The sequence below is a fragment of the Rhea pennata genome, chromosome Z, assembly GCF_028389875.1.
Source record: "Rhea pennata isolate bPtePen1 chromosome Z, bPtePen1.pri, whole genome shotgun sequence".
NCBI lineage: Eukaryota > Metazoa > Chordata > Aves > Rheiformes > Rheidae > Rhea > Rhea pennata.
The window spans coordinates 8,319,536-8,341,482 of record NC_084702.1 but is presented as its reverse complement, the minus strand read 5'-3'; the positions used below and the strand labels follow the sequence as shown (position 1 = coordinate 8,341,482).

Genomic DNA, 21,947 nt, shown 5'->3' with positions numbered 1-21,947 from the left:
CCGCAAACAGCCATGATCCTGGGATATTTAAAGCAGTTGCCCTTGCAAGTGCTTTTTGTTATGTTAGCTAGTGGGTAAAACTCAAGAAAGACTGTGAGGTATTTAAACCATACCTCTCAGATGTCCTCAATTCATATTTTGTAAAACCTAGATTCTTAGGGATTCCGCACAAGGTTGGTATCTCTGCAATTTTAGTATTTAGAAATCACTGAAATAAGAAAAAACTGTGGTAATGGAGCAACTTAGAGTGAGAGCTGTTCGAATTAAAGGAAAATGACTTAGAGCAGTCTACATTTCCTTTGTTTTATGTTGTCCTTATCAGTGATTAAGGGTTGTCTTTAGCTTTTGCAGATGAGATGGAAGGGCCCTGCAACATACATCATAGGATGACTGGAAAGTGCCCTTCTTTCTGCTACTGTGTGCTCATGCTGGACTGATTTAGAAGCAACAAAATACACAAAATTACTGTATATTCCTACATACCACTTCCTGCTTTTGTATTCTGCAGCAGTCCACTTGCTGTTGACTTTCTTAGAACCATAATAATGGCATTATTTACATGCCTTCATAATATCACTGGTTGACAGGTTAAACATAATATTGTCAGCAGTTATGAGTAATAAGTTTACAGTTATTATTTCCCTTTGTTACATTTATTATGGATGATGGAAACAAAATAGTGTGTTTTTTTACATTTTTCTAGGTAGGCTCTTCCTCCACTTGGAAACTTTGTGGGACTGATGGGGTTTTATATAATAATAAATAGAGACTGTAGAGGGACCGGTAGTAACATGATGGCTAATGAATCACAGAATCTCAGAATGGAGAAGGTTGGAAGGGACCTCTGGAGATCATCTGGTCCAACCCCCCTGCTCAAGCAGGATCACCTAGGGCATATTAGACAGGGTTGCATCCAGGCAGGCCTTTAATATCTCCAGAGAAGGAGACTCCACCACCTCTCTGGGCAACCTGGTCCAGTGCTCCATCACTCTCACAGGGAAGAAATTCCCCCTCACGGTCGGGCAGAACTTCCTGTGCTTCAGTTTCTGCCCATTGCCTCTTGTCTTGTCACACGGGACAACTGAAAAGAGTTTGCCCCCATCCCCTTGACACCCTCCCTTCAGGTACTTGTACACATTGATAAGACCCCCTCTCAAATCTTCTTTTCTCCAGGCTAATAGATACACATAAAGATACACAGATACACAATCCAGATACACAACTGAATGCACCAGCTAATTGCACATTAATGATCCACAAGTAGAATCATGAAGAAAGGAAGTTTCCCAGCAAATACAGAAATATTTCTACTAGCACTTGAGGGATATCATATGAAATATGTGTTCAGATCCCTTTGAATTTAAAGTATCCTAGATTTATCTGAAAACCCTGTGTTGCCTTCTTTTCTCTTCCTTTGCTTTTATTGGTGTTACCTTTTCAGCATATTTATGCCTAAATAGGTGTTCCGTTCTTCACTGATTTTTTCTGTGGTGCTGCATTGTATTTTCAAAAATTTATGCCACAGACTTGCAACCATTCTTGAGCTACATGGTGAAAAAAGCTGTTATAATTGCAAGACATCATGTTTAAGAAAAAGAGAAGAAAAATAATCTGTTGAAAGAAAATCCTTTCTATTCTTGACATTTTATAATGTCATATCCTGTCTGCTTTTTCCACTTCAGTCAAAAAAGGTCTCATTCTCATCAGATAATTGACAGTATGGGGGAGCTGTCTTGGAAATTCACCAGTGCTTAAGCACTAGAATAGGTTGTCCAGAGAGACTGTGGAATCACTGTGCTTGGAAAGATGCAAAACTCAGCTGGGTGGGACCTGAGCAACCTGACCTAACTTTGAAGCTGGTGCTGTTCTAAGCAGGAGTTTGAGCCAGCTGGACCCTGGAGGTGCTTTCCAGCTTAAATTATGCTGTGACTCTATGAAATGCCTACCTTTCCAGGCTTTTGATGCTGACATTAATTCAGCGTATTGAAATTTGCCATGTCATTAAGCCAGCCTCCATACTGATCGGTATGGGACTCTTCTAGCTTGGAGACTAAACACTTGGAGACTAAATGTACGTTGCCTTTCCAGCAGGCAGTGTTCAGCATGGGAGTTGCCAGATGGATTGCTAGTTAGATGGCAGTAGCCTTGGAAGGGCTGAGCTGGAAGCAGGAGGAGCCACTCAGCTGGTTTGCCTGCATGTCAGGGCTAACAGGATGGCTGTGTGTCATCAGAGGACATCTTGGTGGATCTGCGGTGGTCACTGCTCCATAATCCTGCTTTTCACGGCTGTGATCCTCTTCTCATTGCTTCTTAATGATCACTTTCTCCTGCTGTGCCTGCTGCCAGTGCTTCACCAGTCTCTGTTGCTCTCTGCCTCTGTCCCTGGTCCTGGTCCTGATGACTGTCCCTCAATATCCAGAGTGAGGTGGCCCCATCTGTCACTTTGCCCTGTTTTTTTCCCCTGCTTCTCCCACAGCTAAAAACTCTGTTTGCAAGAAAGGAGCATGGTTGAACATAATGTGTCTTTACTGGATTTGGAACTGCTGGTATATTTTACCCTTGTTCTTAAAGCACAAATGCAAAGAAATAAGTTTAGCATCTTTTTTTTTTTAATGTGAATGACTAATACCTCTCCATCCATAATCATCTGTTTTTGTCCAACATGTTGCTATTAGAATTAGAGGAAAAGCATCATATTCACAGGTGGCTGTTTTAAGAATTTGTGAGCATTTTTGCCTGTCTTGCATTGCTGTTATATCCAAAGCACAGTTTAGAGTTAGTTTTGGGAGCAGTTGCTGGAGATGGGTGTTTTGCCTATGTTGTTGTTTTCCAGGTTTTGCATGAATCTCTTTCAAGCTGGTGTAAGTAAAGATTCAGGGAGTGTTTTGCATTGGCTCTCCTGGGCCTTAAACTTTCCTGTAACTAGTTCCTTTCATTTCTGGTCAATTCAATCACATATTAGACAAGGCCATTAGGAGTGTAACAGCTGTGGCTCTGCAACATTTAGTTTCTACAGGAATCACAGGTATTTTGCTCTGAGTTCTTTAAAAAAGGCATTGGTTATAAAACAATGAGGATGTTACTGCCACTCTACTGCTTCAATTTAGCCATACTTGGGAACACTGCAAAAGAGTTTTGAACATCTCATTATAAAAAGGACATAGATAAATCTGAAAGGATAGAGGGAAAGGTGACAAAAATGATGTACGGCTTGTAGAAAAGGAGACTAAGGGTGGATATAACAGTCTATAAATATTTGAGAGGTAATAATATGTAGGAGGGGGAGAGATTATTTACAGTGCTAGAGAGAGCATAACAAGGAGCAACCGCTTGAAACTAAAAAAGAAAAAATTAAATTAGACAGTAGACACTTTTTCTCCTAACTAGAAGCGCAATTAGCAACAGAGTGACCTGCATATGGACAAGGGGGTAAGTGAAGCGTAATCACAAGAGGTATTTAGGAGTATGTTAGATTATGTTCTCAAGTGATTAATATGGAGGTAAGTTCTGATCAATGTGCAGGTTAAACTAGATGGCGGAAATCTCCCGCAGCTTTGTCATCTCCTGTATGATTCATTGCCTAGGGCTACTGTTTGACTATGTTAAATAAATCGTGATGTTTCATGGTACTTCACCCCTGATTAGATGTTTCCGATGAATTCTTCATTTCTGGAACCAGCAGCTTGCAGAGTTTGCAGCGTCCCTGGACCATTTTAAAGTAATATTCTATTCTGATCTCTGCAGCCTTCCTGGTGTGTGTAGGTGCATGCGTTTTTTATGAGGTAACTTTTTAAGTGATGTATATGACACTTCACGGCACAGATGCTGTCCAAGTGCTGCGTTTGTACTGGTTGCATTTCTCAGAATCTTCTGTTACCATACAACAGCATCCTTCTGGCTGGCTTTCCTTCCACAAAGTGAGATTTTCAGAGGCAGAATTACCATTTGGAGCCCGATCCCTGACTTAGGGCAGCTGTCGGGCTGTATCAGCTGCAGTAGCAACCGTGCGAGGCAAATTAGCCTCATACCCGCTCTGGGTTTCTCTTCTCACCGAAGGCCACGGGGGTGGAAAGCCCTCGTTGTTCTTTGTGCCGTGGAAGCTCTCCCTCCATCACTGAGGTGCTTGGCATGTGTGCATTCACATTGGGAGAGCTATCTGTGCTGGCTTGTGCTTTTCGTTTGTCATTATTAATGCGGAGATAAGGATTGGAGCAGGAGAAGTAGATGCACTAGGAATTTTCTATCCGTGGGCACATTATTATGCTATCTGCAGCTAACCTCTTGTTCCTTTCAGTGTCCTTGAAACAGTTATTACCACTTATCTGAATGTGTGGGGCTTTCTTGTTGTTTTTAGAAAAGATATAAGTGGGGAGTGAAGGAGTACTGCACACTTCCTTAACCGAGCGCTGGCACGATTCCATTGTTTTTTCTTTTCTTTTTTCTTTTCTTTTCTTTTCTTTTCTTTTCTTTTCTTTTCTTTTCTTTTCTTTTCTTTTCTTTTCTTTTCTTTTCTTTTCTTTTCTTTTCTTTTCTTTTCTTTTCTTTTCTTTTCTTTTTTCTTTTCTTTTCTTTTCTTTTCTTTTCTTTTCTTTTTTCTTTTTTCTTTTTTCTTTCCTTTCCTTTCCTTTCCTTTCCTTTCCTTTCCTTTCCTTTCCTTTCCTTTCCTTTCCTTTCCTTTCCTTTCCTTTCCTTTCCTTTCCTTTCCTTTCCTTTCCTTTCCTTTCCTTTCCTTTCCTTTCCTTTCCTTTCCTTTCCTTTCCTTTCCTTTCCTTTTTTCTTTTCTTTTCTTTTCTTTTCTCTTCTCTTCTCTTCTCTTCTCTTCTCTTCTCTTCTCTTCTCTTCTCTTCTCTTTTCTTCTCTTTTCTTCTCTTTTCTTTTCTTTTCTTTTCTTTTCTTTTTTGCATGCTTGCTTATGCCTTGAAGACTGCCTTCTTTCACTGTGTTTATAAACTTCCTTCTTTATTCACTCTGTTGGCCCATGTTCCATTTTCAATGTATTTATCATTTAATGATCTGGGAACTAAAAATGCATCTCTGAAGATTTCTTTTGTAGAAATGCTTTTTTAAATGCTTCTAATTAATCTTTTTTTTTTCACTGAACTTTTCAATGCTTTCTCTTGTTTTTGGTGTGACTAGTTCAGTTATGTAAGTACAAATTCTTGCACTTCCCTCCTGTATTTTCTTGGGAACTTGGAAAGAGCTTCTCTTTCTTTGCAGCATGACTGGATGCCTAATAATTTTATGGTTTTCTTTTAAGCATAGAAGAGTGATCTGTGTTCATGTGATTTTTGCTCACTAGCAAAGTGTGCTCACTAGGCCAAATGTATGTTTATAATGATACTTCACTACTCCTGGATACTAGCTTTTCCACCACATTTGAGTGAACTGAGTGAAAAAAAAAATATTTTTTTTTTCCTTTTTAAGAAACCTTTTGGTTTTCTGTCATCATATAGCTTCTAATCAAGCACAGACTCTAGCTAATTCTGACCGTCGTCCTACTCCCTTTATTATTTTTAGTGTGAGCCATAATGATTTTATCCCAGTCATATTTCCTCCAAGGTCTCCTATCTCAGACACTTGTAAAGCCTTCCCTCCCTTCTAATGTTCTCCTTGATCTCTTGTTAATGACTTAAATCCCTTTACATTTAATCCACACTGAGTTTCTTTCTCCACCTCTCACTTTGCTTCTTTGAGCCTGCAGGTGTCTGGACTTCTTTTTCATCACTGTCTAGAATTACGATTTTCATTCCTGGTTTCCTTTCTCTTTTAATTTCTTCTTCCTGTATTTTTTAAAATTGTGTTTATTTATCTTCTGCTCCTGTTATGCATTTAAGTAGCATATTTGCATAGCTGATACACAGCATGTTAAAAGTGTGTAAATTTCTTCCTCATTCATGTACCTGAAGATAAATAATAACATGAATATTTATGCACTCATATTCCAAGATGTTATACTGAAATTTGAAAATATTCCTTATTTTACGTGCTTCTGATTTTCTGAAGTACTAATTTTATTGGCTGTGATTCTGTCAGCTGTCAAGCATGCTATATAATTTTAGGTAGGTGGATGGTACTATTGTCTCCATTCAATATGAACAGTGTCATATGGTGTAGCTTTAAAATGTGCCTTGTTTCTTCAGAGGATCAAAGCCATGTTCAGAGATTCTGAATGCTTCGTCTTTACTAGAAGTTTTGTTTTTTCGTTTGTTGCCAATAGTGAAAGATTTGCACTGAATCATCCTTGCTATCTTATAAAAACCAAAAGCACAAATAAGAAAAGAACAAGCATTGTCCCTCTCTTCTCCTTAAATAGATTACTTATCTTACTAAGGATTCCAGAAGCCTGCATTAGTTATGGAAATACAAATTGTTTTCTGCTTTTTTGCTTCTGTGGTCATATTAGGAGGAATTTTAAGATGCCTGCTGAATGTTTGCACCAGATAATTTTTATTAAGTGTATGCTAAAGGTGAACAAAGTGTGCCTTCTATAGTTCTACTGAAATCATTAACGATATTTATGCTCATCTTCAGCTGCAGTTGGGTTGGACCTCTGTGTGTAACAGGGAAACTTACTGTGTGTAAATGAGAATCCTCTGGCTGGAATTTCCCCCTCCTTGTTTTTTCTCCAAAATCACTTCTTTCCTTTGGAGGGGGGAAGGTTTTGAATGAAGTTTAAATTTAACTAAAAATCTGAAAATCTGGAGATTTTTAAATTGTGTCAGAGACATACCCAGTTAATGGTGATTTGACCTATTATGACATAATAATTCTACATGTGAAAGAGGAGGGAAGAAATGTTCAATATTTTTTTCTGATCTTTGCTTTGGAGAAAGACAGGTGATATTGCTGTGTAAGGAGGTGGTGACATTATACTTTCAGTTCCAGGACTAACTGGAATTGGAAGGACAGAATAACCTGCATACAGTTTTCTTAAAAAAAAAAATGGCCGAGGATCTTTCTAGTGCCTTAACATTGATTTTCAGTGAGTTTTGTAACACTTGAGGAAGTTTCTAAGGGCTGGAGGAAAGCTGATGTCCTGCCAGAGTTTAAGAAGAGTAAGTGTGAGACCATGGTCTCTCAGTCTGGCTTCAGTTCTTGGAAACTGAGTGGAATGGTTTATATTGGACTGAAATTTGTGGGAGAGGGAGAAGTGGCACCATTAAAGGATGGCCATATAATGTGAATTAACAGGAGTTTATGGGCAAAAGATTTTTTCAAGTTAGTAATCTTTTATCATTATAAATTTGCAAGATAAAGTGAAATATTGATGCAATCAAAGTTGGTAAAGCATTTGATTTTGTAACCCCAACATCTTGATTAAGAAACGGAATTGATAGAAAATCGATATTGTGTGTATTAAATGGTTTTAAAAAGGATTATCGTATTGGTCTGAAAATGTGGTTATGAATGGGGAATTTGACAGAGCTGTGTTTATAAAGAAGTCTCACAGGAACCTGCTATTGGCTTTAAGCTATTTAATCTTTTCACGGATATCCTGGAAGTAAACCCAGAATCACCACAGGTAATTTCTGTAGATGACCTACAGGTCCATAGGCTGGTCAGTCACGAAGACAGAGCACCGGGAGAGTTGAGTTAGCTGGTCACATGCAAACAAGATCCATTTTTACCCAGATGTGAAGAATGGGTGAATCTTGCTCAGAAATATTGCTGCTGCAGAGGAGCTGGTGGCCGTGGGAGACACCAGGCTGAATATTAGTTTGCAGTGGAAAAGAATGACCAAAGGATGGGTACAGTGAGTGCAGGCAGACGTATGGGAGGAGTGAGGTGGCTAAGTCTCTTCTGTGCTTGAAGCTGCCTGTAGGACCTGTGCCTCTACTTGGTGTCCAGGGCACGTTGTGCACTGGGTAGTAGCACTGTGGGACTCCTTCCTTGAGGACATTGCTCATGTAAGAGAAAACAGAGATCTGCTGGTGGTTATTAAATAAGACAGATCGCATCAGGCTCACAGATGTCCTGAGCTAAAAACAGCTGGAGGCTGGGAGAGCAGGGCAAGAGAAGCATCACATGCATTTACCCATTTCCTGCTGTTTCCTAGGTTTCTTTTTGTAGCCATTGGTGGGGATATACTCTTGGTCTGGACCAGCACAGCTGTGCTTAAACCTGTAAAGGCTCAAGGAGACAAAGGAATGGTTAAAGCACCGGAAAAGATCTCCTGGAATGAGAGACAGCAATTTGTTTTGCTCTTGGTGACCATCTCATTTAATATTTAATTATTTTCTAGTACAGTTGTTCTGAACTGTTGATGCCTTTGCCAAACTAGATGTGTTCAAGTTAAAGTTTACTGTGTGTTTTCACTGGATGGTATTTAATGTCATTAATGAAAGCAGTGTGTGGATGCGCACATGCACACTTGAAATGTGCAGTCTTTGCAGTGTAATTTTTAACCTGCAGTGTCTCTTTCTGGCTAATGTGATTCAAGGAAAGGTCCCATTTTGGATTGCTTTAGCCCTTTACAGCTTGTGCTGGAAAAGCTGTGCCTCAGGCAAATTTTGCTTGTTCCAGTTAGCTCCAATTATGACTCCAGGGTTGTTGTTAGAGGGAAGAAAGTAGTATTCATTCCTTCAGGGTGAAAATCAGTATTGTTCTGGCAGTAGGATAAACCTTGAGAAACATGAGAGTTCAGCAATTGACGTCTTCACGGATAAAGCCGGCTCCTGCCCCCAGAGTGTTGACCCTGCTCCTGCAAGATAGCGCTCCCGTTATGCCCGTGCCTCTCTGATAATGTTTACCGAATTAGCAGTGTGGTTGCCTAGTCCTGCTAGGGCTGTTGCAGGACATGCCAGCTATTTTCTGTTTGTCAGAGAGCTATTGGAAGAAATTTATAGTGACTAGTTGTTTTGTCTTGTGGTGGTGGGCGGAGATGAAAGTGAGGTAGGAGTTGCCAGGTGGTATGTGCCCCAGCAAGGCATAGCAACGATAAGAAACCAGAACTGGGCAGTCTTGTCTCATGGTGCTTTAGCTCCTGGGAAAAGACCTGGAAACCTGGAAGAGGCTCAGAGTTTTTTTTTTTTTTTTTTTTTACTGTATATTTCTACTTTGAGAAGAAAGGCATTTTCTCTGCTCAGCAGCTGTGTTCCCTGTTTGTTGCCGGAGTAGTACCTAAAGACTGTTGTGGCAATAACTATTTTGGCTATGATTTACTGTTTTTAGCCTAGTGACACAGCTGATAGCAGTTTTTTCACCTCTCCCTCTCTAACAGCTCCTACTCCGGACACAGCTGGGTGTGCAGGACTCCTCGGGTTGGTGATGCTGTACAAGAAGGAGCAAGAGCTGCTACATGGGCTCTTGAGTTGAGATTGGGGTTGTACTGCTGTTGGCACTTGAGGGAGGAAGAGGAACCATGGATTTCTTGTAAGCTTACGATGTATCTGATCGTAGCTGTCGCAAGAACCCCTCGGAGGTGTTTCCTTGTCCATTATCTGTGGAGTTTCCCGTAGATGAATGCAAGTAGCACTGCCCGGTACAGCTCAGAAACGAGGAGCTGGGACAGTGACACAAGTGCATCTTTCCCTGCTGCTGTGCAAGCCCTGCTCTTTCACTTACCTATTTGTCTACTTACCAGAAAGGCAGCTGCAGAGCAACATTGTCATGCTCATTCAAGTCCTAGGTTTTCACCCTGCTGATGTTGGAGAGCTGCTTCAAAGTGATTGGCCCAAGGTCTGGAAATCGTAGAAAAACACGAGAAGGGGTTCACCTCCACAGCAGTGGCTCATCTCCTAGGGCCTAAATTCAGGGATGTTTTCAAGGGTCTGGAGTACTTTTTGTTTTTTTTTTTTTTGCTTTGCTTTTTTCTGATTCTGTATTCTTTGCATCATAAGAATTAAACAGCACAGCTTTAGTCCAAAGTGAGTATATGACCCTTTGGATTTCCTTTTATCTATCTTGATGTCAGAAAAGTACTCAGATTTTCTTCTATTTGGGAATTTTCTTTTATCCCACAATTCAAAACCAGCTGATGTATTTTTACTAGAATTTATTAAAAGATAATTTCTTAAATATATCTCTCAGGTAGGAATGAGGATTAAAAAAATTATACATACAAACCATCGAAAGAGGTTTTAAATTCAAGCATCTTCTGGATCAATAAAAAGAAGATTTAGAGGAAAAGAAGAATCAGCTTATTGTGAGGCAGTTTGTTTTCCTGAAGGTGTTTCTCTGTGGGGGTCAGATTCCCCTATCCTTACATATAACAGTGACATACTCATGCACCGAATTGTTTTACAAGATTATTAGCAGAAGGAAATGATAGTATGATACAAGTCAGTGTCTGGTCCTTAGCTGGGAACTTTGCAAGAAGCAAAGAGCAGAACCTCATCCTTCATGTACTCACACTAGTATCGATAAAGAAAAGTTCCTGTGAATCCTGTATTGGATCAAATTTGTCTCTAACCCTTAGAACCTCATACTGCCCTGAGAGAAGCCTTAAATTAGGAAGAAGGATAGTTTAAAGCCTTTTCTTCATTTACGGAAGTGGTAATAAATGGGATTTTGTGTAGAAGAATTAGGCTCAGTAGAATTATACAGCTGTAAAAACAAGCTGAAAAGGTGGAATATCAGTCTGGGAAGAGGGATGAGAAGTGGAAAAGGAGGCAGTGAAGAGGACAGCGTTGGAGACCACCTCTGGAACTTGGTGTTCAGGTGTAGGTGTTTGTTGCTGTTGTATTCCTCAAATTAAAACAGAGAGATGCCAACTCCTTTCCTGTCCTTCTCTTCCCTGAAGAGTTTTTTTTTCTCCCCTTCCCCCCTCTTTTTTTTTTTTTTTTATTTTAGCAAAAGCAGGGAGTGGGGAATAGGAAAGGGGTTGGCATGTAATATTTTGCATGGTATCACACATTCCAGACCTATACAAGGTATGTGTAATAAATCACACACTACATGCTTAAACAATTTACTGCTGGCTTTTCTATGCTCTATGACAAGTGCTCAAAAGGTCAAAAAAGCTTCCTTAACAAATTTGATAAGATAATGCAGTGAGCTGTAACAGCATAAAGTCCTGGGGGCCATAGACCAGAATAGAAGAAATAATTATGCATGGTAATGGGTAATTACAGCTAATGGCCTTTTTGGAGGGTGGCAGAAAATACACAGCCCCACAGCCTTGCCTGGAATGAACATTGTCTAGCACATTAACTTTATAGTAAGCGAAAAGTTCAGCACTGGAACAAAAGATAATCCATAACTTCTATTGAAAAAAGAGTAGAAATACTCCTCTCAAAGGCAGAACTAGCATGAGCGTTTGTTTCTTGGGAGGCAAAGTGTCTCAGCAGAAAGTAAGTAGTGGTGCCAGGTTTCTTTGACATCTGAAATAGCTCTGTCATGATTGTCTGGTGGGAGAAACATATTGTTCCAGCGTTTCTGATTATTATGTTAGGGAGTGATTTCACACCGGCCTCATTCAAGGCTGCTGTCCGACCTCAAAGCCAGCTATGAATTGAACTACTGCATTGCAAGACTTAACATTGCCAAAACAGTTAACAGGAATGTAAGGATGCATTATAGTGAGCGGGGGGAAATGGTCAGGTGCAGAGCCACGACTTTTTTGAGGTCTGAAGGCAAGTGATTCCAGACTGAATAATTAATTTTTTGGAGTTTTAATGGTCAAGCTGTCTATCATTACAGAGGCTGGCTTGCAGAAAGATACAAACTCTGCGGTGATGAAAACAATTACTCTTAATTAAATAATACAAGAAATGTACGAAAAGCTTGAACTCAATGGAAAATTACTGTGCCTTCCTAATACTTGAGTAAATGCATGACCTGAGTGAACATGTTTCTTTCGCATTTTCACTGCCATATCTATGTACATGTAGGATATTTTCAGATGAATAAATAAAAACAACTGTTAGGAGCAATGACCATACATGTATATAAAGACTCATGTCAATAAGTGCAGACTGTGAAATTCTCTTAATTGTCACACTGCATGCACAGCGTGTGTTTTCTGGTATCTATAATCAGATGTAAAGTAATTACCTATTATAGCCATATTAGTAAATTTAACAGAGGCACAGCATGCTCCCAGGCATTGAAACTTGTCTCTGTGTGCTATCCTGATTTTTAAAACAGTTCCTGGTGTGGCTCTCTGCCAAGCAGATTAATAGTCCCCTCAGTTTCCTGAGTGTGGTATAGGCAGTTTGATGCAGCCACCCTGTTTCAGAGAGTTAAAAAGTTCAGTAGTTAGTGTGGACTCTGTACCATTTACCTCAATATTAGCGACTTTCTCAGACATGTTTAATGTACTAATATCAGTAAATAATAAGACTTTTATAGCTGGCCCTTCACAGCTCCAGTAGCAATAGAAAATTAAGGATGAGTGTTACTGGCAGAACTTCAGTGTTTGCATTTCTTGGTTTGTACTCTTAAAAATACATTTGAATCTACAAGATAGGGATGATAGAAGTTCCTGTAAATTCCCTGTCATCTCTTCTCTCTCCCCCCAAAAAAGTAAGAAGGGAAAGAATGATCTATATACAGGCTGCTGTGTTGATTTTGCCATGCATATCCGCAATTTGTGTAAATTGCCATAGCTTTATTGAAGTAAATGGTCTGAGACTGGTTTGCATTAACTGAGGACCGGACCAGTGTTTTTCACCATGCTCTGCTAAGTGAAGGCAGGAGCCTCTTGTAAGTTACTGAATACATAAGACCCTTATGTGTAACTGACCCTGAGAACTCACCTTCCTTAAAAGAAAATCCTAGCCATTCTGAAATGAATTACTGGTTAACTACTATTAATATGCCATAGAGCTAGAGAGTCATGTACAACACTGAAAGATCAATAACAATATTTATCATGCATCATATTGATCTTCTATGAAAGAGCAGGTCATATTTCGCACTGTGTACATAGTGGAGTAAAAGTAGCATCAGTTCTCTACAGGAATTAGTAAAGATATAGAAAAGAGCTTAGCAATGCAACTGAACACAAGTGCATGAAGTGATACTGTTGTCTCATTGCAAGAGCATGGCTTACATAAGTAAGGCTTCAGGCACCCGTACATTGCGGGCTCAGTATCACAAAAACTAAGGACAATTTTAGCAACCTCTTTTTACTTCTACTCAACAATTTCTGTTCCTTCTCATACAGGTTCAACTCCATACTTTTGGTCATGTTCCAGTTAAAATTCACAAAATGTTAAAATCTTGATAATGTAAATGGAAACTTAGGGTGAGTGGCAAGTTTATTTTCATTGGAGTGCTTCCTAAGTTTGGGCCAAGATCATACATTCGGCTGCTTACAGCAAGGGAAGGACCCAGGAACCCTTCCCAGTTCTTCCATCTGGAGGAGGAGGACAGTCAAGGCCCCAGTCCAGCACCTGCAGCAACTCTGTTGTTTTAAAAGGGCAGATGGAGGGGTAGAGTTGGGAGTCTGACAGCACAGCAGCAATTGCCTTGTTGAAAGCTTAATTCCTGTTAAAAATTGCTCCCACTAGAGCAATGAACCTCAGGGTTGCCCCTTGTGTGCAGGTGTTACAGACTTCTGTAATCCGGCAAGCTCTAAGGCAGGGGAGGACCCTATCTTTGCCAGCAGAGCTGTTCAGCTGCGTTGAATTACATTTGCAAGAAACAGCTGAAAGCAGCATTCTTAACCTTGGTATTCTGTCCTTGCTGGCAGAAAATACAGCCAGAGGCTAGCTGCCTCTGTTTAGCAGGATGCCTTGGTTGTTGAAGAGTCGCAAGAGGGGTCTGTGGAAGGTTCACCAAGTAGGTGGGAGTCATATCAAGAGTTGTAATGGAGGCCAAAGAGCAGCCAAGGAAGCTCCATGCCACAAAGGGATTCAGTCGTAGCCATTGCTTTAAATAGATCCAAGTTATTCAGCAGTCCTTGGCTGTACTTGAGGGTACTGAGGTCCAGGGACAGTGTGCTTGCCTGGCAGTTAGCTAGCAGATTTCAGCTGGAGACAACCTGCATAGATAGGACAAAAAAACAGGACATCTTCTAAAGGCAGGGTCCCAGGTGCTTTGTTTTATTCCCACGGCAGGATACAACTGAGATCCCAGGGCAAAATATATCGGCTGCTCTGGCCTTTAGTTCTGCTGTTGTTGGCGCGTAGCACTTCCTTGAAGGTACTCCATGAGTCGAAGGCACTGACTGATCTGACCTGCTTTTCTTACTGAGCTTGTGTTGCTGAGAAAAAAGTTAAGATTGCAAGGCTTTCTTCACTAACAACAAAGTTCTTTCTCCTTGATGCCTTTATAGTTCTGTATGCTCTGTACATACTGTATATGTTTAATTGTGCATTAGTAGCAAGAGATTACGAAGTTCAACCAGGTTAAATACAGTAAAAGTGGAAGGCTGGATTCAAACCCTGCTGTTGACCCTGGGCATGTCAGAGTCGTTAAAGAACTGCGTGAACTCAGATCTCCAAGCACCTTTGCTCCAGGGCATTCTTCCCTCAGACTGACTCAAAACTCATTCGTAATGCAGCAGAAGACTGCACTGCACTTTTTTCAGGAAGGAGCTATAGGATGGCCCGTCATCTGAAAATCACAGTGACATTAAGGATGCTTGTACGATTTGGAGTATGAGTGTGGGCAGGTCACTGTTCTAACCTAGCCCATCTTGTCACACATTAAAAAATGTATGTTATTTTTCCAGCAGTCTGCTACCTTATTCCCTCCTTCCTTCTAGCTCCTGATGAAGCTAGAGGCCATCTCAGGATGGACTCTCCTATGTGGGTGTAAAAAGCTCCCATTTCATTTTTAGCTCTAGTGCTAATATTCTTAGTGGAAAACATTATCCCTTCTTATGATGCACTGCAGGTGGGACAATGCTGCAGGTACTTCAGAAGAGGATGCACATCTGTGCAGAGTAGCCTGCTGCTTCCATAGGTTCCACAGACAGGAACTAAGTCCTGAGGAGGGCAGACTTAGGTTCATGCTGTGATTTATCAGAATTGTTGTTTTTTTTCAGTGCCAGTGATCTACATTCTGATTTAAGCAAACACATAGACAAGATGGACTTGAAAACTGGCCTGCCCAGAAGCAGAAATTAGCAAAATTAAATTTTGGTATGAGTGCATGCAATGAATGCAATGCAAAAACTGTTTACGTCTTTCATGGCAATGCATACTCTATTTCGTGTGCAAGTTTGAGAGATACTCAACATGAAAATAGCCAAATGGCTAGTTTCATGCTCATTTAGGGCTGAGGGGCAGAAAAATCAGATTCAGGAGACATTAAATGCTCAGTTTTGCTGAGCTTTACACTAAATGTGTAAAGTTCATTGAGATCAACAGAATGTCAACAGGAGCTGAGAAGTGGCACTGTATAATTTAGTGATCTGGAATGATACAATCTTTGATTGCAAAGAGCTTTCATTATAACTAAAGAAGTAAAATATAATTGGGTTGAAAATGTCCATAATTGTTATCAGTGGATTTAGCATGCAGCTAATATACATTACAGTATTACCAGGACTATGAACGGCTGGTAAATGCCACCATATTAGTTTTACAGGTAGATAATCATGGTGCAGAAATAGTAAGAGATAGGAAGAAAACTATCCCGGCAAATCTGCATGACATCTCCCCTAGGGATGTTACTTGATGTGTGCCTATTGCCCATATTGCGTCGTCTCCATACTTGAGAGCTCATTGGTACGCTTTAAGCCACATCCTTTGCCTCTCCATGGTGTAGTTAGACAAGATCATGTTGAAAGAACAGCAGCAGAAGGGATCGTTATGCTGCAGAAACCATACAGGTTGATGCAGGGCAAGATTAGATTGACATGAGCTAGAACCAGAGCTCTACATGGATGGTAGGGTTTACAGTCGCTCCCTCGTTTAACTTTTACATGTATATCCACTACGTGGTTAGGCTTTCTAGGGCTGTAGCAGTGTTTGCTGTATTCTTAGATACAGTATGTGGCCCAGTATGTGGCTTGGCCAGATAAGTGATGTAGTGTATCAGAGGGAGCTTGGATATGAATCGATACCAACAAGCACCTTCCATTGTCATCCGTGGAAATATCGCAAGATACCAGTTGACACTGGAGTAGGGAAAACTACTTGAATGTGAAGGCTGGGCAAGGATTGAGGGCATGTGTGCGGAGAGTTAGCATTTGGTTTGCTGAAGCACCTTAGCTGGTAATGCTTTGCTTTCTGTACTGCATTTTATCTTGGCTTTGTGGTTGTTTGCTTGTTCTAAAGACATGTTTAGAAAGTGTCCTTTCACCTAAAGGATATTAGGCATAAAGGAGTAAGTGAACAGTGTCATCCTGTGATTAGGGTCTTTCTGCTTCCAAGGGATTAAGAGACTTTTGACGCTCAGTTATAATTAATTTAAAAATTATAGCAGGCTTCATCATCAGACTGGCTAGTGTAAATCGTGCTCAGACAAGTGTATGGAGGATGAGAACTCAGCACATTGCCTTAATCTTTAGTTGTTTTTTCTCCCCTTGTGTAATCTACGGTGTATGTGTGGAGGTGGTGTTTCTCAGGCTGTAAGTGAACATCACTCCACTTGAGTTTCCAGCAAACCACCAGCTGTATTTCCCTTTCAGCTCCCATCTCTTTCTGTTTATTATCCTATGTCCAGCCTCCAGGAGGAGAAGTAGCTGGCCAAAAGGTGAAAGGAATGTTTTATGTGGAGTCTCTTGTTTCATAATTGCTTGTGTTTTTCTTTTCCAGAGGGACGGATGCTCATTCAGGACATCCCTTCTATCCCCAGCAGAGGGCACTTGGAGAGCACGTCTGATTTGGTTGTGGACTCCACCTACTACAGCAGTTTTTACCAACCATCCCTGTATCCTTACTATAACAACCTGTACAACTACTCCCAGTACCAAATGGCAGTGGCCAGTGAACCTTCCTCAAGTGAGATGGGGGGTACACTTGTAGGGTCTCCTATGAAGAACAGCCTTCGGAGTCTCCCAGCAACGTACATGTCAAGCCAGTCAGGAAAACAGTGGCAGGTATGATGTTACACAGGTGCAGTACAGTGAAAGCAATGGTATTGATGTAGGTAGGCTGTCACAAACACTAATGAAGGACACCCACTTGATTTTATTTTTCAGTTTACATCATAAGAGATTATAGGCTGTTTTCTAGACAGAAATCTTCCTAAACTACCCAACATATCATCCAGGGAGCTTCTTTAGGAAGTTTTTGTTTGTTTGTTTCTCTTCCATTTTTCACATCCAAAGCAGTGTCAGTCCTGAAGTCATCCTCCTTGTCAGGCCCATGAGATCATGTTGCGCTGCACTTTGTTAGTAGCAGTCAGTTGAATGGGACACAGTGTCGCTAATGGTATATTCTGATATAGAGGATCAACTCTAGGGCTTGGGATTCAAGTTACAGACTGGGCATGTTAGGTTAGTATCAGAGGGTTTTTTGTTTTTGTTTTTGTTTTTGTTTGTTTTTTACAGCTTCATGTACTTTGTTAGTTATAGTATAAATCCAACACAGCTCAACACAGTAGGGCTTGATAATCATAGCCTCCTGCTTTTTACCAAGAGGAGACTAATGAAAAGAGTAAATCTGCCAAGGTAAGAGATTTTTTGACAAAACAAGTTGAGTCATTCCAGTGACCCTAGGTGCTTTGTTTGGCCTTGGGCTGCAGTTGTGCCTTTCTGTCTGAAACGGGACTTTATGGAGTGGTACCCGCTGAGGCTGTGTATATTTGTGTCCCTGTTCAAAGACATGACAGAGTAGATCTTTTCTGCAGAATATTAGGGGAAGATGAGTTCCCTGAAACTCCCTGAGTGCCCTGAAACTGGTTGACAAGGAAGGATTAGATATCCACCAAAACTTCCGTTCTAAAGTGGATAGATGGATATTCCTCTTTGCTGACAGACAGTTGCTCTGATTTTGTCTGGCACGGGGAGCAAATTTGAAAGAGTATGTTAACTTCTGATACTGAGGAATGTGGACTAAGAGCAGGGCAATTGCATTTCCTCTGCCAGTCTACATTACCTTGAGCGAGGCTTTCCTAGCATTAGACGCTTCTCATGGAAGGGAGAAGTGAAGATAAGAGCTACAGCTGACATGGCCACTAATTTGAAGATAATCAGGGTGCTATACTTAGTGCTCTCTCCAGCACTAATTCTATTTTGCAACATAAATACTGTTGTACAGGGAAAAGAGCTGTCTCCCTCCCTTCTACAGCCTGAGCTCAAAACCACAAGCGCCTTCTTCTCTCAGCGAGTTGAACAGCTTCACTGTACTCACCTTCATACCTTCATATACATGCAGATACACATTTTCGGTCAGATTGATTGGTAGCAGCCTCTCTAGTTGCTGAATTTGGTTGCCAAATCGAGGGGAAAATTAGTCTAGGAAGACTGAGAATAGGATTTTGCTTTTGGTAATGAGGTGTAGTACTTTCTTAGGTTCAGTTTTGGTTGTTTGGGTTAACTGGGTGCATCACAACAGAGTGTTTCAGATGGAATGTTACTTCTAAAGTTTTTTAAGGACCTGTTGTAGAAGAGCCTACAGGAGAGCTGATGCTTGAAGACACTATTACAATATAAACGAAGGATAGCAACATTTACAGTCTGGAGATGACATTCTTGTAGGCTCTTCCTCCCCTGCTTCACAATTTCTTCAGCCAGTATAGAGTTCTGCAGTTTTATTTTCTAGAGAAAAAGGAAAATAAAATAGCTGTATTGACATCCTAGATAGTAAATAGAGTTCTGAGGAGGAGATACATGAGGATAAACTAAAATGTGTTAAATTTAGGACTGAAAATAGTGTTCTCTCAATTGTTGTCATGTACTGTAAGCTTGAACCTAGCATATTTGTGTAATGGGTACTGGAGCAGAGTGTGCTTTGGAGAGTTTGCTTGTTATTTATGGAACTTCTAACACATTAGCTTGCAGTCTGACTTACAGTGCCCCAGATGTTTTATATATAGGGCTATACTTTCCATTGAGGATACCTATTAAAGAAATACAAACAATCATGTCTTACATGCATTTTTCTCCTGGGGTCCTGCAGAATCTGTAATTCTTCTAATTAAGTACCACAGACATCAGTGAGATATGAGAGGCTATTAAGAAAAATCAGGTATTATTATCCAGAAAGTATTGTTTTGTTTTCACTAGCAAGCTCAAAGTACTGGGTATTTACTACCCTTTTTCATGTCTATGTGAATTTGTTGATTTATCTCACCTAAGGATTGGAATTTCTGCAAACCAAACTTGCTGGGATCTCTCGGAGCTGTTCTGGTAAAAAGTCTATGCAGAGAGACTGTAAACAATGCTTTCTGCCTGCAAAAGTGGCGACTTCCCAACTTCTAAGTAGCCTAAAACCAAAACTCATGTTCAATAGCGCAGAGTGTGGTTCACCAGGTAGAGTGTTGAAAAAGCTTACAGGCTTTTTCTCAGAGACTCATCCACAAGAAGAGTTGTTATTGTTGGAAGAGTTATGACTTAATGTGATTTGCATACTGTTATAATAGGATAGCATTGCACAAGTAGTCATAAAAAGTTTATAGTGAGAGGTAGACTAAATAATACTTTATAGCATTAGATGCAGTGACGCTTAGATAGTAAAACAGTGTATGGGATTGAAGTAGATTTGCTGTACGGGGAATGAGCTCTCAGGTGCTGCATAGGTTGAACATTGATTCTGTGCATGGAAGGGTCCCAGCAAAGGGGGACTGTAGAAATGCAATGTGGAATGGAGGAAGATGAATGTGTGTCACTGTCAAGTACCGTGAGGAGTTACAGGAGTGTTTCAAAGTGTGATCCACAAAGAAGAGTCTTGAGTCCTCTCTTAGTCCTTGCTTACACCCTCTATCCTGGTACATTCTCTCAGGGCAAAACATGTTGCCATATCTACCCAGGGATTTTTGCTGTATCACCTGCATTGGTTAGATTTGTTGCCTTCTGCACATACACGTACTCGCTTAACCAGTCTGCCAGAACTAGTGAGTCTGCCCATGTGGTTGGTAGTGCTGTAACTGTTTTGATTCAGGTTTTGATTTTTTCCCCTTTTTACCAAGACATTAGCTGTACAATGCCAGCTGTGACCAGTGCATGGCAGGTTGCTAGGCTCTTGACTATGAGTCTGCAGGAGAGTTTCTTTATAGGTGTAAGCTAGCTGGTTTGTTCACTGGAAGCTAACCTAATTTAAGCAGTGAGCATAGCCTGCCTTTTCCCGGCTTTGTTGCTCATTTGTCCTGGGATAACTGTAACTACACAAGGAGATTTGCATACCTCGAGTAAGATAACTTTTGGATGCAGACGAAGCCTTAGGCAGCCCAGCTGTCTGCCGTTTCAGAATTTAAGGAGCAAGGGAGAAAAGCTGAGGAGGAAACATGTGAGTGTGTGTGGGATGGGGTGAGGATTAATGCATCATTGAGCCTTGGCAAATAAACTGAATCACTGAATCTTTAATGTAGATTAATGTCAGATTTCATTAGTCTTTGTTCTTTGCAGAGGCTCCTGTACTTGAGTGTATTAATGGAGCTGGGAATTTTTGAGCTATTTCCCTGGAGGTTTTGTTCATTTGTTTATAATTATCCCAGAAGTTGTATCTATCATGATGTGATAAGCATAATGAAGATAGTTGTTATAGTTGAGGCCCTTGCAGTCGCTTATATTCTGCTGCTTTTGTCAGCTTTAAGACAGATAATCAGGTGTGTTTGGTGATGCATCTTAATAAATAAGAAAATACAAGTCTAGGTCTGAGAGGAAATGTAACAGATACGATGGTTATTGTACATCTCCCTTCATTCTGGTTCTTCCATGAGCAACTGGACCCTCCCTTGAAGCTGTAGTAATTGGTCATTACAGGAATTTATGTGCGTTCAAACACTTAAAGAAGTCCAATATTGCTATCTCAAGTTAGAGCATGTTAATATGCAATAAAGGTTGGTGCTTCCACCAGTCTCCCTGTTACCCAGGAAGTAACTGAGAAATGCTGAGGTGACTTCAGTCGTTTTTTGCTGCAACAGAAACAGAACCTGGATGCCAAAGTCCAAATCTCATCAGTTCAGAGTTCTCCAAGGTGGCAATTAAAATTACTGCCACAGCGTAAGGGTGATGGCAACTCCTCACGAATCAACATCCTCCCCAGCAAGGGTAAAAACTCTTCTGATTGCCCCAGCCAGGCTGGTAACAAACCTGATGTGGTGCAAAATGTGTCTCCACATCAGAGGACGAGTGGCTGAGTTTTCTTTATTGCTGTGGTAACTGCAAGGAATTAACTACTTTGGGCAAAGGTTAAGTTGACTTGGAAGTTTGGGGCAGATTTCAGAACCTCTGCAATTTCTGTTTCACACTGAGATTTCTCCCTCCCCCCCTTTTTTTTAACACAGCTTGTCAAATCAGCATTTTTACTTCTAGAATTCTGTATTTTTTTTTCTTCCTTAAAGCAGTAAAGTGAAAACCTGAAATAAGCCTTAGTGGGAGGCAGACTGAGAAATTTCTCATTTTCTAACATGAGAGTTACTCTTTTCATTTAGAAATGAAAAAATTAGTGTCACTACATTAGAATGCTGTTCTTCACGAATTTCAGAGAGGCAGCAGGCATTTAAAACTCTCTTTTTACTGAAGTCCACGAAAGTATTTTTGTGATAAGGCAACTGACAGTTTTAACTCTAAGAGTAACTACTTGCTAATAAAATATATTATTCTTTTCAAGTTCCGCAATCTGTTTCAGGTCTCTGGCATAGCTTTTTCTTCAGTAAGCCTCGCCATCTTACAAAAATAAGTGGCTGAATCTCCAGAAATTGATATAAAATGTGTAAATACGTACGTGTATGTGTGTGTGTGTGTGTGCAAATATATACACATTGTGCAAGTCCCCTGACACAATCCTGATTTTCTGTGTAAGAAGTTCGTTATATACTGTATTCATAACATACCCTTCACACTACAGATTTATGCTAAAAGTATCTTAATGTTTCTGACAGCTCAAGTGTGACGTGAATGTAATCCATATTTCTTAGAGCAGCTAATCTAAGCGTTTTATTTTCCG

At 40.4% G+C, this 21,947-nt stretch overlaps 1 protein-coding gene across 1 annotated transcript in view; it reads left to right on the top strand.

Annotated features, from left to right (window-relative positions):
• The window catches only part of DMRT1 (doublesex and mab-3 related transcription factor 1), a 56,527-nt gene that overhangs the window by 6,699 nt on the left and 27,881 nt on the right, over positions 1-21,947 (top strand). Inside the window, exon 3 of the mRNA XM_062599502.1 lies at positions 16,653-16,936. Within this exon, the coding sequence (XP_062455486.1) occupies positions 16,653-16,936 (284 nt within the window). The remainder of the gene's footprint in view (positions 1-16,652; positions 16,937-21,947) is intronic.